The 16,914-nt window shown below is 36.1% G+C and overlaps 4 protein-coding genes across 4 annotated transcripts; 1 reads left to right on the forward strand and 3 right to left on the reverse strand.

Moving 5' to 3' along the window:
- The first annotated feature begins 58 nt into the window (after positions 1–58).
- On the forward strand, positions 59–6,359 carry Lztr1 (Leucine zipper like transcription regulator 1). The gene is made up of 5 exons (XM_966535.4): positions 59–340; positions 423–985; positions 1,030–1,193; positions 3,222–4,386; positions 5,864–6,359. The coding sequence occupies exons 2-5, from the start codon at positions 434–436 to the stop codon at positions 6,284–6,286; spliced, it is 2,304 nt and encodes a 767-aa protein (XP_971628.1). The 5' UTR covers positions 59–340; positions 423–433; the 3' UTR covers positions 6,287–6,359.
- mRpL49 (mitochondrial ribosomal protein L49) lies at positions 6,321–7,397 on the reverse strand. Its single transcript, XM_966590.4, has 2 exons — positions 6,851–7,397; positions 6,321–6,803 (listed from the first exon to the last, which is right to left on the reverse strand). The coding sequence occupies exons 1-2, from the start codon at positions 6,920–6,922 to the stop codon at positions 6,339–6,341; spliced, it is 537 nt and encodes a 178-aa protein (XP_971683.2). The 5' UTR covers positions 6,923–7,397; the 3' UTR covers positions 6,321–6,338.
- A 115-nt stretch (positions 7,398–7,512) lies between these two features.
- On the reverse strand, positions 7,513–14,371 carry LOC660411 (ATP-binding cassette sub-family G member 1). The gene is made up of 10 exons (XM_966642.4): positions 14,001–14,371; positions 11,737–11,854; positions 10,671–10,869; positions 10,414–10,559; positions 9,766–10,004; positions 8,780–8,878; positions 8,590–8,726; positions 8,370–8,538; positions 8,060–8,316; positions 7,513–8,010 (listed from the first exon to the last, which is right to left on the reverse strand). Exons 1-10 carry the CDS (start codon positions 14,098–14,100, stop codon positions 7,663–7,665), a joined length of 1,812 nt encoding a protein of 603 aa, XP_971735.2. The 5' UTR covers positions 14,101–14,371; the 3' UTR covers positions 7,513–7,662.
- Positions 14,372–15,999: 1,628 nt separating this feature from the next.
- LOC660476 (histidine-rich glycoprotein) lies at positions 16,000–16,668 on the reverse strand. Its single transcript, XM_966704.4, has one exon. The coding sequence runs from the start codon at positions 16,666–16,668 to the stop codon at positions 16,000–16,002; it is 669 nt and encodes a 222-aa protein (XP_971797.2).
- Positions 16,669–16,914: the final 246 nt, after the last annotated feature.

The following is a 16,914-nucleotide window of genomic DNA, read 5'->3' on the forward strand; positions in this document are numbered from 1 at the left end:
ACGACAGGTCTCGGTGTTAAATTGGTGACTGTTCTGCCCTTCGACCAGATATATATATCTGGACGAGGGTTCTGCCCAAAAAGCATAATTTGTCACTCCGACAGCCCCCCTGATCAACCCCAAAGGACCGCACATTAGGATTATCGTGTCCCGACAGCCCCATTCGTATGAATAAATCCTCCGTTCGCAATAAATCGATGAAAACAAGCGTCTTACTGAGTCTGAGCGGAAGTGTTGTGTTTATGTGGGTGTTTTGACGTTTCATTCAACCCGACAAAACGAATTTTTTCGTAAAAACCTGCCTCGAGCATCGATGATGTAACAAATACTGTTTCTAGAGGTCAGTTTTAGAGTTTGTGTGCAAAAACTGCCCATTTTGATTGATTTTCGCTGAAAAAAAGTTACATAACCTCACTTTTCAGAGGTGTAAAAAATGAGCAGTTTGACCATTCTGGACGACGCCGCTCTCTACGACAATGCCCTCACGCTCGAGATCGGGCCGATGGAGACGGTCCACCGCTGGAAACGTATGCCCGAATGCGACGAGTTTGTGGGGGCGCGTCGTAGCAAGCACACAATGGTGGCCTACAAAGGGGCGATTTACGTCTTCGGGGGCGACAACGGCAAAAGCATGCTCAATGATTTGCTACGATTTGACGTGAAGGAGAAGTCATGGGGGCGCGCGTTTACCAACGGGTGCCCCCCAGCCCCCCGATACCACCACTCGGCCGTAGTCTACCGAAATTCAATGTTCGTGTTCGGGGGCTACACCGGGGACATCCACTCCAATTCAAATCTCACAAACAAGAATGATTTGTTCGAGTATAAGTTTCATTCAGGGCAATGGGTCGAGTGGCGGTTTTTGGGGGTCATGCCGGAGCCCCGGTCGGCGCATGGGGCTGCGGTTTATGACAACAAGTTGTGGATTTTCGCGGGGTATGACGGGAATGCCCGCTTGAACGACATGTGGACCATTTCACTTAATGTAATTATTCGTCAGTTTTTGCGGGGGTTCATTGCGTTTTTTAGGGGGATAGTCGCTGTTGGGTCAAGGTGATGCAAGTAGGGGAGTGCCCCCCGACTTGCTGTAATTTCCCGGTGACGGTTGCGCGGGAGCGTATGTTTGTTTTCAGTGGGCAAAGTGGGGCCCAAATCACAAACTCGCTCTTCCAGTTCAATTTCAACACTCATACGTATAGCCCCATTTTGTACTTACAGGGTATTCCAAATGTTACCGCCGCCAAAAATAAATACCGAGTGATTATTATAATAAAAAAATGTATTGGCAACACTGAGTTATTAGCAATTGGCATTCCTGCTAGTTAATTAAAACTTCAACGTTTAAATTTGATTGTCAAGGTGCTAAATTAACTGGCGACAAAAATAATAGTTTGAGGTCTAACAAAAAAAATATACAGCAACTAATACCTGTTCCTGAACTATAAAAACAGCTGTCACTTGTTACAATTGGATTTTTCTTTTAACTAGTGGTTTTTCTTGTCCATTTTTTCTTTTAAGTTTAAAAATAATTTAAAAATCATATATTAGCTGCTTCAAAACTATAAAAACGACAACGTTGCATTTGCTCCCAAAATTAGATGTTATAAATTATTCATGCACTTTAAGAATATAATAGCTAATGTAATTTATACTTTTAATGAGAAACCTAATCGTTAAGAACTATTTTACATTTTTATCAAACTTATTTAAAAAAATAATTTGGTAAAACAGCCAATAGTTTTTATTAAGGGGAAGGTGTAGATTCAAAAATTTAAAAAGTGGATTCCAAAATACTTAAATATGATGGTTACACAGATTATTACAAAAACTTGAATAATCCAGAAACACAATAACAATATTAATTACCATTTAAAATATAAAATCTTAAAAATTATTCGAAGTTGTATACTAATTTCAGATGAATATCATTATCCATTAGACAATAAATGTCACAAGTAATACCTCTAATGTGGGGTTTAGACGAAACAGTATATAATGTATTTGAAAACAATACTATCTTTTAAAATAAAAAATTTTGTCTACTCCCATTTTTTAATTGATTAATGAAAAATGTTTGTGACCTGTTTTTTAATGAAACACAGATACAGATTTTTCATTAATATACAGGTACGTAACCAATGGAATGCAGTGTGGCGACCACGAGGACAATTTGTTACCAATGAGAATGTAATATGGCAGCGACTATTAGATTGCCTTGAGTTTGGCATTTAAATATAAATTTGACATTTTGAAAAAAAAAATGTAAATGTTTTTATTTTAACCCATCGGATCGTAGAAAAAATAATGTATGTATACTCGCACATAATGACTACTAAGACTATAAGACTCTACGACATTCGCCAAGGCTCGTTTCATAAAGTTGTTATTTACGTTGCATTAACAGATTTAATGCCAAATTATTCAGTCTTCGGTTAATCACATACTAAAATTTATTTGTAGTTAATAAATGTTCTGTAAATCGACCTATTAGCTGTTTCAAAACTATAAAAACGCCAATGTCGCATTTTACCAAATTATTTTCTTAAATAAGATTGATAAAATTGTAAAATAGTTATTAATAATGAAATCTCACATTGAAACTAGAAATCACATCGGCTATTATTTCCTTAAGTGCGTAAATAATTTATAACAGCTAATTTTGAAAGGAAATGCGACGTTGGCATTTTTGTAGTTTTGAAACAACTAATACATCTATTTGCCTAATTTGCTTTTTAAATTTTAGTATTTAGTTTCTTGGAAATAAGAATGTGTGAAAATTTCAATACACAAATTCGTTCCTAATTATTTTTCATAAAAACCCGATTTTTTATGTGTTTTATGTTTGTTATGTAACTGAGCTAGATTTGTAAAATATAGTTAAATAAATACGTTTATGTTAATATGTGTTAATGCTAATGTTAATATGTGAATATGAGATTAATTTTGTGGCAAACAAAGTATTTGAATTGTGAGTTAAAAAAAATGTATAGTAATTGTACAAAAAGTCGCACAACTGAAAAACAAAGCAAAGTTTTATTCTCAAAATATGCTCACATTATTTATATAAATTTCTCAATATCAGTGAAGGCAATTACTAGCCAACACAGAAACAACATCTCGAAATAAAAAACCGTAATGCCTTGGTATTTTTGGTATTTTTTTTTGCGGGCGGTAAATTTTGAAATACCCATTACAACCCCCGGTAATAAATAACCTTGTAGCTGGACTCGGATTACCACCGACCATATTTTGAGGGGGGCCCCGCCGCCCCCTGCCCGGCGCTACGGCCACACGATGGTGGCTTTCGACCGGCATTTGTATGTCTTTGGGGGTGCTGCCGATAGCACTCTTTCAAATGATCTCCACTGTTTCGATTTGGACTCTCAGACGTGGTCCACGATTTTACCAGCGGCTGAGTCCTTTGTTCCTTCGGGGAGACTTTTTCACGCTGCGGCCGTTGTGGACGACGCTATGTTTGTCTTTGGAGGCACCATTGATAATAATGTGCGCAGTGGCGAAATGTACCGATTCCAATTCTCTTGTTACCCCAAATGTACTTTACACGAAGACTTCGGGAAGTTGTTGTCAACGAATGAGTTTTACGACGTCCAGTTTTTAGTGGGGCCTGACTCGAAGAAGATTTTTGGCCACATGGCGATAGTGGCCGCAAGGTCGGCGCATTTAAGACAGATTTTGAAAAAAAATAAAGCGAAACGTGATAGTCACTTGGAGAAATTATTCGGAACGGTTAATGTTCCCTTTAAGGAGGTTCCTTTGGTCGAAATTGAGTTTCCAGATGCGAATCCGGAAGCGTTTGAACTAGTCTTGGATTACATTTACATGGATTGTATAGACCCCACGAAAAAAGGGGGCGCAGCAACCGAGACAGTTTTACGAATGATGGACGTTTATCGATTGGCGGTTGAGTTCGGAATGGTCCGTCTGGACAATTTGTGCGTCCAGTATTTAAACTCTTCTATTAACATGGCCAATGTTTTGGAAGCCCTTGAGACTGCGCATAATTTAAAACTGAACGTTATCAAAGACCACTGTTTGCGTTTCATCGTCAAAGAATCAAACTACAACGATATTGTGATGTCCACAAAATTCGAATCTTTGAGTAGTAAACTCATCATCGAGATAATAAGATTGAAACAAACGGCGAGTAATAGTAAAAGTGTGAGTGAGAGTCAGGGAGAGTTAGCGGGGACCACTTTGGAACAAGACATGGCCATGTTTTTGAAGACACACGGGGCCTCATTTTACGACGTAGATTTGGTCTTAGATGGGAACGTCATTCCGGCACATAAACCCATTTTGGCCGCCAGAAGTGGCTATTTTGAGGCGCTTTTCAGGTCTTTTATGCCGACAGATTGTAAAGTCAAGGTAAGAATTTAACGGTTTGTAAATAAAAAAATACAGGCAGATAGATCTTTATCTCGAAAAACGTTTTTTTTGTTAAACGTTGCGAATACGGTCAAAGGTGTAAGGAATAAGAATTTGTAGAGAATTAAATTTATTACAAAAATTTCAAACATTTCTATCTTCAACCGTTTATTAGCTGTTTCAAAACTATAGAAATGCCAACGTTGCATTTTACCGAATTATTGTTTTAAATAGTTATTAATGGTTAGATCTCTCAATAAAACTGCAAATTACAGTAGGTATTAATTTTTTGCAGTGCATGAATAATTGAAAACAACTAACTTTTGAAGAAAATGCGACGTTGGCATTTCTATAATTTTGAAACAGCTAATGGATTAAAATCGCTTTCAGCTTCGAACACCACCGTCATTGACTTTGTACCAAATAAATTTATTATTAGTCTTTATATTCGATAAATCTACGTTGTTTCAAATGATTGAAACAGATAGTGTAGTCCAGTCAAATAATCAAAATTTAGAGGATTTAGAGGGTTAAAAAAGATCAAATAAAGTATTTTTTCAAGAATACTTCTAAATAAAAATTGGAAGGCATAAAATCTTCATTTACAGAGATAACCGTTAATTGACTTTAGAATAGAAAATTTTGTGTTTACATCCTTTTGGATAAAGCTAGAACCTTATTTTTTTTGCAAGTGATTCCTCAGTGAATGAAGATTCTAACGTATACTATTACACAAGCTTTAGACTTGATAAAAGAAAACTGAGAAATTTCAGTTTTCTTGTAACGAATCATCTTTGAGTAGCGAAATATTCACGATAAGAAATACTTTAAATAAGATAAAAACTAAATTCTTACGAAATGTCACAACGAAATGAAGCTAATAGTTCAAATAACTTTTTGGTGCAAGAATCCTTTCAAAAGAAATCTGTAAACACTTACCAAGTATTTGCAATTTAAAGTTTCTGCAATATGCGCTATAGAAGTGGAAAAACGCGAGTTGAAGTTGAGTTGAGCGATAAAAAACAAAAATCCATTAAATTTACATCGTTTTTCTATTTATTCTATTTTGATGCATTTATTAAAGTTGTTGTGCAATAAAATTGCAAATGATTGAAATCATGACCATTTTATAGAAAATTTAATTCTCTACAAGTTCCTTTTTTACATTTTTCGTGTATTTTTAACCGTTTTGGCACCCTTTTGATAAGTATGAAATGGAGGGCAGATTAAAAATTGTATTTTCATGTTTGTTGTGCAAATTTTCATCGCCAGTTTTTGTCAGCATATTAAGAATTTTTCCAAACAAATCATGATACCGTTTAATGTTTAAAACGCCTCATTTTTACAAAATTTTTGTCCGTTGAAAATCGATTTATTATGTACCTCGTTCAGCGCCATAGTATTTAATTCTCCATATTTTCAACAAATTGAGTGATTTTGGATCTAGTTTTAGTCCTCAATATTTTTTTATTTTTAGATTCAAATCGGCGAAATGATTCCGTCGCTCCAATCATTCCACTCCCTCCTCCGGTTCGTTTACTGCGGGGACGTGAACATGCCCCCCGAAGACTCGCTGTACCTCTTCTCAGCCCCCTTATTCTACAGTTTTACCAACAACAGGCTCCAGGCGTTTTGCAAACAGAATTTAGAAATGAACGTCTCGTTTGAGAATGTGATACAGATATTGGAAGCCGCCGACGGTATGCAAGCCACCGACATGAAAAAATACGCTCTTGATTTGATCGTCCACCACTTTACTAAAGTGGCGAAATTGCCGCGATTACGAATGTTGAGTAAAGAATTAATTTTGGATATTTTGATGGCTCTTGCGAATGATTTGAGCGAGTCAAAATGCCAGGACGTGTCATCCTCGGCGAGCTTCACCGATGGTTGTACTTAATGTGATTTTTTTGAGCACCAAATTAAAAAACAAATGTACTCAATTTATTTAATTAAAAATTTCTTTCACCTAACCAGTATTTTATTGCGTTTACGTGGTCGCCGTTTATGCAAATTTTACCCGCGAATTCGTTGACTTGCAGTCGCAGATTCTTCGGTTTGAGTAAATCCTCCAAAAAGGGGCGCAAGTCCTTCTCCAGCTGCCAAATATCGCCCTGAATCTTTTTAATAATAGTGTGTCTAGCGGTCCCCCTTTGACGGATTTCCAAATACACGGGCATCATGTGGTTGCGAGTTCTCGCAATGAAGTAAGGCCGGTCTTTGAGGTCGTCTCCTTGGGGCTTCCAGCCTGAAGCATACATTGGTAGTTTCTTAGGTTCTGGGACTGTAGTCACTGGGAGGAGTCCCTCAACGTATTTCCATTCTTCGGGGTTTTTAGTCGTTTCATACTTCGTGTTAACCTCGACGTCCACGAGGAATTTACTCGAGTGGAAGCTGGAGTTTCTGATTTGGGGCGACTAAATGTGAGGTTAGGTATGCTCAAGAAAAAATGAACTAGACTCACGTTGTATAATCTCGGGTGCATGAAGCAGGTTTTTGTGATAATTCGCTGTAAATATGTCCGAATCGATGCCATTTTTTATAATAATTCACTAATCGAGTAAACAATTACGAAATTACATAACCTCAAAGTATCGGTAATGTAGGACGCAAGGTACCGACGCGGTAAAATATTTTTTGAAATTTATTGTGCAAAAACGTGGTTGGGGATTACACCAGCACGAGTGCAAGTGTGTTTAGGCGCTTTCGTAATTATTGTCTGAATTTATGCAGTTAATGTGACGATGTTCATTGATTTCAGGCATAAATAAAAACCAAATCATGTAACCTCCTAGTGCCGGTAATGTAGGTGCGTAATTTATCGATGATTGGTGACAGAATGGTTTAAATTGGTTATAAAGAATTGTGAAGAAAATTATTAATAATTATAGTTATCAAGATATTGTCTTCGTTATTTGTATTACTTGCACACCACACAAGGCAGTTCACTTGCACACCGTCTGGTTATGAAGATTGGAAGAAGACAAGTCTATTACTGGTGATTGTTGCCCCCTGCTTCACCCCGGAATGTTGTTCAACTACTCAAGGTGAGTGTTGTTTTTCTTGCAATTACTTAGGCTTAAGTGGTTCGTAAGGGTATAATTTTATGTAAATGAGAAAAACGCAGTACAGTAATTTTTTATTAAATAGAATCTTTGTATAATACAAAACAAGTATTGTATCTCACACCACACTTGTATATTTACAAAACTAGTCCATATAAATAATCTCTCATAAAAATCACCTAATGTTAGTAAGATAATCACAAAAAATATATCAACCGGTCCTCAGCCGCCGTTTCAAAGTGCAAAACGCGACTATCCTCAGTAGGAGGAAATTGCCAAAAAGAAAAGCAACATCGGTCCAATAAGTATTGTTTGTCATTCCCAACTCTCTCAAAATGAGCTCAGGCACTTTCAAATGGCAATACTCGACTTCCTCAGGACACGGAATTGAGGGTCGGTTAAAACCGTAAACTGCTTGGACCAAGCCTTCGTAAGAGTATGCCAAAAACGACACATAGGTCATCATGTACATTGGTTTCGACATGTGAGTGAACAAAATCAAAAATCCGGCAAAACATAACATGACGGCGGTTATAATAGCGCCAAAGAATGTCCCGTTCTGTAAAAAATTAATTAACACAAAAAAATAATAAAATTTTACGACTTACAATTGGGTTTACCAAAGTCCCGATGACTAATCCAAGACTGGACGCTGTCAATGAGAGTAGAATTAATATGCCGACCACCATAAAAAATCGGAAACTTTCCGAGGGCTGGTCGCTCAAAAAGTACGACGTAGAGATGTACGACATGCAAAAAATTATTTGCATCGGTACGTCTGACATTAAAAATGCAGCGTAATATGTTTTGAGTTTGTACCAGTTATTGAACCGTTCTTTTTTTAATACTGCCAGTTCAGATGGAACTAGAATTAATTATTTATTAGAAAATTGTAAATTGCTTTTTTTTGCAACTTACATTTGAGTACGGCGGGCATTAGAGATGTGTACGTCAAATAAACCGAACTTACGATGAAGAAACCTACATTACTGATCGTCTTCGACCCGTCATTTCCCGATTGGTAATAATTTAACCCTAGGACGATTCCTACGAGGAAATGCAGCAGGATTTTCAAATGAGAAATCGTCTGAAAAATCAAATTTAATCATACATTAAACGAGATTAATTTGAGACTAACCCAGTCCCTGTACATTTGCAAAAACGATCGTTTGACTAGAATGTAAAATTTAAACAACTCAGAGGGTGGTTGCGTGTGCTGATAAGTTTTTGCATTTTCAACTGTGTTCTCCGTCTTTTCGTTTATTTTGTTCTCCACTAGAAAAAAAGATTGTTTACAATTCTGTATGTTTTAACAAACACAAAGTTACGTTTATCCGAGGTCACTGCTGTTCTCCACTGGTTTTCGGTCGCTGCTTTCGCCAAAAAATCGGTGAAATTACCATATTCGCCGTTAGCAACTTCCAATACTGCGAAAAACGCATTATTTTAAATGTGAGGTATTTCCAATACAGATTCGATGTTTTATTCATAATTTAACATTTCGTGTTTTACTTTTAAAAAGTTGGGTTTGTAGTGAGTTAATTAGCTTTTTTGTAATTGAACATGATGGATTAGAAGGACATTTTTTGCTCTGTTTCAGCAACTGGTTTGATTTTTTTCCGAAAGGTTGAGATTAAACAAAGACGTAATTCTATACATTTACACATCTAAGGTCATTGATAACGTTGTTAATTTTGATAAGTGAAGCGGACCTAAGGTGAGATAAAGCATAAAGCAGAGTTCAGATGTCATTTAATTTTTTTAACAATGAGTAGTAGCATTGGCGAGTTCCGGTATTTGCATAATTTGCTCACTGTAAACAAGCAAATATTTAGTTTTCGTTAGGAAATGTTGACGTCATTGTGCGAGATTATTTCAAAAACACGTCAAAATGCACCATTTGGACTAGTTCGTGGACGGGATTTCCTGTCCTGCAGACGTGTACATAAAAAACGAAACTTGTTGTGAACCGGTGTTCGAAAAAAATGTTGAAATAACATCACGAAATTTTCCTCTGACCCAAAATTTGCATTTTTATGTAATGAGGGACGCCTCTAGATGATCTATTCGCTTCAGAAAAAAAAACAACATAGTTATATACAATAACTTTTTCTAAAGAATGGGTTTATTGGAAATTCCTTTAATTTATCAGTTGTCACTTATCGTTATCAGTCTTACAATTTTTGTCGAACGAAAATGAATAGACAAAAAATCATACACAATCATTCATTCATTCATTCATTCGGTGAATAATTTGAGGAAAAAAGCTTTGTTTATGTTGTTTTTTGCAATGCATTAATCGTTAAGTACTTACGATAATCTGCGGGGTTGTGATACTGGGGGCAGTTGAACCCAATTGACGATAAATAAGTGACCGTGTTTTGGCTGGCCCCCTGATAAATGCATTTGCCTTCGGCCATGACGTAGACGTGATCAAACATTTCGTATAGCGTGGCACTCGGTTGATGAATCGTGCAAATAATTGTTCTTCCGCCTCTTGCAAGTTCTTTCAACATGCTTATACATTGTGCCGAGGACGAGCTGTCCAAACCTCTGTCAAAACGGAACAAAAATTACGTGAAAGCGGGGTTAAGTAATCTCAAAAAAGGGTCAAAAATTTTGAGCAAGGGAAAAGGAAGAAATGAGAAATGTTTACGTAAACAATTTTCACTCTCATATCTGGGTCTATTTCGGTAACGATCGTGTAAAATTGCAGAGAAATATGTTTTCAGGTCGTGGTTGTTATCTAATAGTAGTTCCCGAAGAATAGTCTAGAAGGAATCGAAATAACACAGATCTGGGTACTTTCCCTTGCATCTGAGTCTGTATGTAGGAAGTGTTTGGACCGGTTGATTTACGTAACTTTTTCAATTGTTTGTCATAAAGGTTGATCATTTTTCTTCCCAAGTGTGCGACCTTACCTTCCGGTCATTGATCATAAAATAAACAAAATAACACTCACGTGGTCGGTTCGTCCAAGAACATAATGGGCGGATTGTCGATGAGTTCAAGAGCGATCGAGAGACGTTTTTTCTGGCCACCAGATAATCGTTGACAACGCGTGTCCTTTGCCGTCGACAGACCCAAAGTATCCAAAATATCATCGATCTAACAAGGAGAAACGGAAAAATCTAAGTACATATGTACCCTTGATTAATATCAAGTGCAAGGTAAAGTTGTTCCGATTCGAGTTATGTAAGCGAGAAATTGAACACTCACCAGCATGCATTTCCTTTTCGATGATATACTGTGTCCTAGTTTCAAGTCTGCAGCCATGTTCATTATCTCGGCGACTGTGAAAAGGGGCGCCAGTTGGTCGTCCTGCAGGATGTAACAGGACTGCTTTTTGTATTGCTGGGCCCCGAAACGAACCTCTTTGTCGTGGGTGCTTTTTATCACACCGTGCATTCCCACGGTCCTAAGAGAGAGGCAAAAATGCAAAAATAAACCCAAGTTTTTAATTTTTTCATTTAGCATGGAAGAGAAAACTGTGTATCAATTGAACTTTAGATTAGTCACTTGTATTTCAGAAGAGTTTTTGCTCACAAATAGAAATTATTAATTAGATACCTACATTCTGAACTACAATTTTTGGAAAACGTGTAGTTCAGAACAGTAAAATGAATTGTATTTACAAATGAAATGACTTTTTATGAAATAAAATAATTAATACTTTGTGGAATTCAAGTGGAAAAGGTGTAGTTTTCTGTTTTTGCATTGCACTTCACAGATGCATTTTTTGTGAACTTTGGTAGTAAGTCCACAATTCGCCTGCTAATCTTTTTCGAGTGGATTAAACATTGTTTTTCGGCATTGAATTGAAAAAAAAATACTGATTAGCGAGAGCTTTCAATACGCAATATCGCGTGATTTTGCGTTGAACACCGGCCCCATGGCTGATCCTGTCCTATTATCTCGTTTGGGTAAAATTTAATTACAATAAGTAGAAAAAAAGTTTGTTTTGTATTTAAAAGTCGGCGTTTGTTTTGACTGTCCCCTCGGACCGATAATCTTGTTTCGGATCCTCTGTTGCAATTGTTTTTTTAACTGGTTCATCGTGAATTAGTTCACCTTTTCATAGCGATAACATTTTGACCTCTGGCGATAGCCTCGGCAGAGGTCTAATAGCCAATGGCCCATATTCAGATTGTTGTGTTGTTGGGTTTTTTTCGGGTGTTTGAGACCATGGTTGGGTCGAGAAACCCATTGCAATTAGTTTGTTTTTCGATATGGTCGTAATGGGTAAATAACGAATAGAAATTCCAGATTTTGGCTGGAAACTTACTGAAATCCGGTTAAGATGTTAAGTAGGGATGTTTTTCCGGCTCCGGAAGGTCCCATAATGGCCGTCAACTCGCCCGCTTTGAACTTGCCACACACACCTTTGACGATTTGCTTCCTTCCTGGAAAGAGACGAATTTTGTTTGAATCATGTTTTAACCTAGACCTAGAGCAAGGCCGAAATAATTCGTTTAATCTAAAACGTGTCTCGGTTTAACTTTCTTTTCGCATTTTATTATGTAGGCTAGTAATGACTGGCGGAAAGTTATGTAAATGGTTTCGGTGTTACGTGTCGCTGGTGTCAAAAAGTCAATGAATTTTTGAGTTGCAATCACGATTTGTTGTTCAATTGTCGCATGTTTCGACCTTCAATGTGCAAGGAGCAAATGTTATCGTAATTTGATAAATATTAGCAGATGAATTTGCAATGTAAATGACCAGGTACTGGTTTTGTTTTGCACAGTGATGATTCTAATTACCGGAAAAAATACATTTTAGATGAATCAGGTAGAAAATAACACCAACTGCGTCTCAATTTCGGAAAAATCTTATCGAAATGTGGGTCAGGTTTATTTGCACATTATCATCGTATTATGAAAGATTTTTTCGTACATCTCCGTCAAGGGTGGACTATTATCATCTTTGACACAATTAGCGTAAATGACCTCGATAGTTCTTTCGTTCTCACAAATTATTATTGCTTCGATAAACGACGATAACACAAATTATAGGAATCGGACGGTATGTAAAAGCAAAGTTCAGGATATAACAGGATCGAAACACAGCGAGAACAAAAAACTCGAAAATTGTAAACAAAGTAATTAGATTTTTTTGTTGAAATCTCTGATCGATCAATGATGAAACGTTCCGACTGGAAACTAGAGCATTTCCTCATGATACGTAGAGTCAAAGATCAATCAACCAAGGCAATAACCTTTGGGGCTGCAAACACAACCCTGGACCTGTTGCCAATTTTTGCGGGTTCAAGATTCAGGTCAAGAAAGCTTTTTTATTTATAATTTAGTTGTTTTTCCACGTGGCTTTGAGGGAAAAATAAACACGTTTTGCGACCGGTTTGCAAACTTGGAAAGAACTTCAACCAGTCAAGATGGAAGAATCGCGGAAATAGATTTTGTGCATTGAACGACTGCCAGGTTCATTGTACGTTTTTCTTTTTAATTATTCAAGGACGTGGTCTTTATTTTTTTGGACTTTACCACCTGAAAAAATCACTAATTAAAGTCTATAAAATTTTATTATTTGTTTAATAGTAAAGAGTGATTTTTACAATTAATTGTTTTGTATAAGTAATTTTGTCATAAATGGTAATTTACTCAGGATCAAGGATATAAATAATACATAAAAGAGAATTTCAATAACTATATTTTTACATTATGTCATAAAAAATTACATAACAATTATTTTGTCGTTTAAAAGATTCATCATAATTTTAATAATGTGTAATTTTCATTTGTTTAATTAAGTCGTTTCATAAAAATGCACCTAATTGTGGCTAATAATGAGTTGTTTTATTTTCAAGCATTTAAATTAGTCATTTTTACTATTTACCAAGATTTATGTTTTCATACAGGTTTTCCCATCTGAAATAATTTATAAAGTGAAAACTTTATTCACGGCAACAAAAGTATGCTTTTAACAATGGAAAATATTTCATATTAATGTTAAATGGATGCACTCAAAATGAACAGATTTCGAAATAACAATCTGAAGTGTCACCATTAGAAAGATGGCTTTTTGGTAGATAATATTGTTTCACGTGTTATTGTGCTAAAAATAATTTTTTAATCTAATTTTGTTCATAGTATGGCAAAATGTTTTTTGAAATATTATTTCTCGTTTGTTGGCCAAGAAGATTTCGCACAACAAAACAATGAAGCAGTTGCTAAATATTTTTGACCTGAAAAAATGAGAAAAGGTAATTTATTCTGTTTTCTTGCGATACTCGTGTCGCCACAAATATGATATTTTCGACCGTAATTTGGTGTCCCCTTTCAAGAGTCGAGGTCGTAGCAAATTTGCACAGAAGTCGCCCAACATTATTATCACAAAAATTTGACAAAGATAACAATACCACTTGAACTTTTGACGTAGAAAAATTCTCAAATTTTGTTAACATTGACCTTCTGTTTATTTTTCATGGCAAACAAACCAGCTGAATAATAAACCCGTGTCTGCATTCTTTACATTATTATGATTTATCGCGAGAAAAAAATCAGAGTTGAATAAAATAATAAATTTTCGAGCTACCTTTTCGTCCTTCCGGAACCGAATATGTGACATTATCGAATTCGATATCGATGGTTTTTTCTTTCGGTAGTTGCAAAAAAAGCGTTCTGCTTACGTCCATTTTCGAAAATTATTATGCACTCATTCACGCACTTAAAGTCGAAATTTTTTGGCGCTAGCAGCACACCCGGGCTCGCTTTTCGTGAAATTCGTGACGTGTGTGGTGGAAACGATGGTACGTCGCGAACTAAACCATGCCCAAGCAACGACCAACGCGGATTAAAATACGGGGGAACAGGTGGTCGCGATTTGACGGAATTTTGGAATTTCAACCATCGCGTATCGACAAGGAATGACACTAATTGTATGTAGGATGGCTTATCAAATATCGGCGGCTTGTTTGGTTATTGCCGATAATGAACGATATTTATAGAAGAAAAACATTTGTATCAATAGGAGGTTACTTAAAAAAAATGTTGCAATGTGACTCTATTTTCGTAGAAGGAAAAGGAATTGTTCACGTATGTGTAAACAGGATTGCTTTATTACGTATAGACGAGAATTTTCCGTCGAGATTCTTCTAGACGGTAATTTTCATTTAATTGAGGTTCGTGGCTAGAAAAAACATTTTCTCAAATGTGATAATTAAACGTTACAAAAATGAATCTAAAGTCGCAACCTTGGAATAGCATTTTTGACTTTTTTGGCACTTTGGTGTTAATTGCTAAATTGTCGGACACGATACTACGACTGATGTTTTAATAATACTGGTCCTGGGGGCATGCTATACCGAGAATAGAATCTGTATCACTGTTTACCTTTTCAAATCAAGATTTATATCAAAACTGCCTGTAATGGAAGTAAAATAAATTGCACTAATCATAGGAATTAGCTTCTGTGTTTTATTTAAGCACTAACGATCCTTATACGTGTTGTTTTCATTAGTATTTAATAAAAGCAATGTCCTCCACGGGACGTCTGAAAAAATTTAATTGCGTTGTAAAAAATTAATTTGGGCCGGCGATGGCCAGATTCATTTCGCCCCATAAATTAGCAATAAAATCAAATTTTTCACCTGTCATTGATTCAATGTCGTAAGAATAGTTGTGTTGTTTATGTGACTTGACTTTATCTTTAGCTATCTATAAAATGATCCAATTACTCCTTGCTTACGCATGGATAGGATAAGGATTACTTTTTTTTTCAAATAACGTAAAACATTAATTATTCGATCACTAAAAAATCAAAATCAAGTAATATTCCATAATCATTAACATGTACAACTTTTTTTACTACATATTCGGTATGTGAACATTTATATGTAATTAAAATTGATTGTTCGAACGTGTAACATTTGTTGAACATTGAAACGTTAATTGGTGATAAGAAAAAAATACCTCAGGTAGAAGTAAGCACGAGAAACTAGATTTCGCGGGTGGAAAATCTTAACAATCAGTTTTCAAAACCGCCAAAATTGATGAAATATACAGACTTTCTATTTTTTTGTGACGCTCAGTGTAACTGTTTTGTTTGAGATTTATTATAAATAAATACGAGAGTAATATTTTTTTTATTAGAAAACTTGTTTTTAATAGATTCAAGACATAAACAGTAAAGCTATTTGGAATAAATTATTCCTCCATATGAAGAATCTTTAAATAAAAAAACCTTCGTTGTGCTATTTTAAGAAGCAGAAAATGGCAAATATTTCATAAAATTGAACAAACTCGGCTTTTTAATGGTGTATTATGATGAGTATAGTTAGAGCTAAACAAATAAGTGATTAATGATTCTTTGTTTCGTAAGTTCCGAGTGCATAAATTATTTTTTTGTAAAAAGCAAACACATTGATTGATTTGATTTTTTCGGTCGTTCGTACTGTTATTGAGAGTGTTTTTCTCTTGAATTTGTCAATTCAGTTCTGGATGAGTTGCGACCTCACCAAATTAAACACATGCCCATTCAATGAAACCAACAAACACTTAACACATTTATTCAAATAAAAAAACTAGGAAAACAATTATTGCAACACGTGACTATTAATAAACCCAAACTTTTTGATCCCGTCTTGTCCTCCATGTTTGGCAAATTGTGCGTGATTTCCGTAATATCCGTCATGTCCTTGTGCCTTTTTGTGTCCTTGATCGTTGAAGAAATGCGCCCCTTTTTCGGCAAATCCCACAACGCCGTATTTCCCGCTCTCGTGGCCTTTGTTAACGTGTCCACCAGCGTTGTGGCCCCCTTTGGCCACCGCTCGACTCAATTCGTACCCTCCGTGCTTTTCTTCGAAGCCTTCATCGTTGTTTTCATCGAAGAAATCGGTGTTTTTCTTGTACTCGTCAAGTTTGTGTACATTGTGGTGGCCTTTTGTGCTGTGGCCTTTGGCGTATTTCCCGTGGTCTTCGTAATGGTATCCGTTGCGGCCTTTCTGGCCCTGATGATGGTCGGCGTAGTAACCATCCTGATGGTTGTAGCCTTTTTTATGTCCTTGATTTTCCGCGTAATGTTTTTGGTGGTTTTCCTTGTCGTGGTGGCCTTGCACCCCATTGTGGGTCTGGTGTTGCCCAAGATAACCACTGGAAGCTTTCTCACCCCCGGACGAGTATCGCGAAGCATCGAATTCTTTGCCGAATTCGGATTTGTAAGCGTAGATTAAAGGGAGGAAAATTAAAACGAGTCGGAACAACATTTCGAATGATTTGATTCAAAGTGTGAGAATCGGGGCTTTTATACAGTTGGTGAAATATGAATATGAAGTAATTGATTGAAATCGATGTCGTAATTATTTGTTATAGATATTTTTCAAGGTTTGAAGGGTTATTGCAGAGGTAAATGCAATTTGGTGTTGGGAAAGTTGGGATTTTTTTGTGGTCGGAACAATATGTACTTATGTAATAATTTTTTTATTGGGAAAAAACTATCAGAGGTCGACTTT

Source organism: Tribolium castaneum, chromosome 9 (assembly GCF_031307605.1).
Source record: "Tribolium castaneum strain GA2 chromosome 9, icTriCast1.1, whole genome shotgun sequence".
NCBI lineage: Eukaryota > Metazoa > Arthropoda > Insecta > Coleoptera > Tenebrionidae > Tribolium > Tribolium castaneum.

What these genes read in the sequence shown, in the direction of transcription:
- Lztr1 (XM_966535.4), top strand. Translation starts at nt 434, where the DNA reads ATGAGCAGTTTGACCATTCTGGACGACGCCGCTCTCTACGACAATGCC. An exon ending in TGTGGACCATTTCACTTAAT is followed by an intron (nt 986 to 1,029) that starts GTAATTATTCGT and finishes TGCGTTTTTTAG; the next exon opens with GGGGATAGTCGCTGTTGGGT. An exon ending in TTCAATTTCAACACTCATAC is followed by an intron (nt 1,194 to 3,221) that starts GTATAGCCCCAT and finishes ATAACCTTGTAG; the next exon opens with CTGGACTCGGATTACCACCG.
- mRpL49 (XM_966590.4), bottom strand. Translation starts at nt 6,922, where the DNA reads ATGGCATCGATTCGGACATATTTACAGCGAATTATCACAAAAACCTGC. An exon ending in TGCACCCGAGATTATACAAC is followed by an intron (nt 6,804 to 6,850) that starts GTGAGTCTAGTT and finishes CCTCACATTTAG; the next exon opens with TCGCCCCAAATCAGAAACTC.
- LOC660411 (XM_966642.4), bottom strand. Translation starts at nt 14,100, where the DNA reads ATGGACGTAAGCAGAACGCTTTTTTTGCAACTACCGAAAGAAAAAACC. An exon ending in TCACAACCCCGCAGATTATC is followed by an intron (nt 8,879 to 9,765) that starts GTAAGTACTTAA and finishes CGTTTTTCGCAG; the next exon opens with TATTGGAAGTTGCTAACGGC. An exon ending in AGCAGTGACCTCGGATAAAC is followed by an intron (nt 8,727 to 8,779) that starts GTAACTTTGTGT and finishes CTTTTTTTCTAG; the next exon opens with TGGAGAACAAAATAAACGAA.
- LOC660476 (XM_966704.4), bottom strand. Translation starts at nt 16,668, where the DNA reads ATGTTGTTCCGACTCGTTTTAATTTTCCTCCCTTTAATCTACGCTTAC.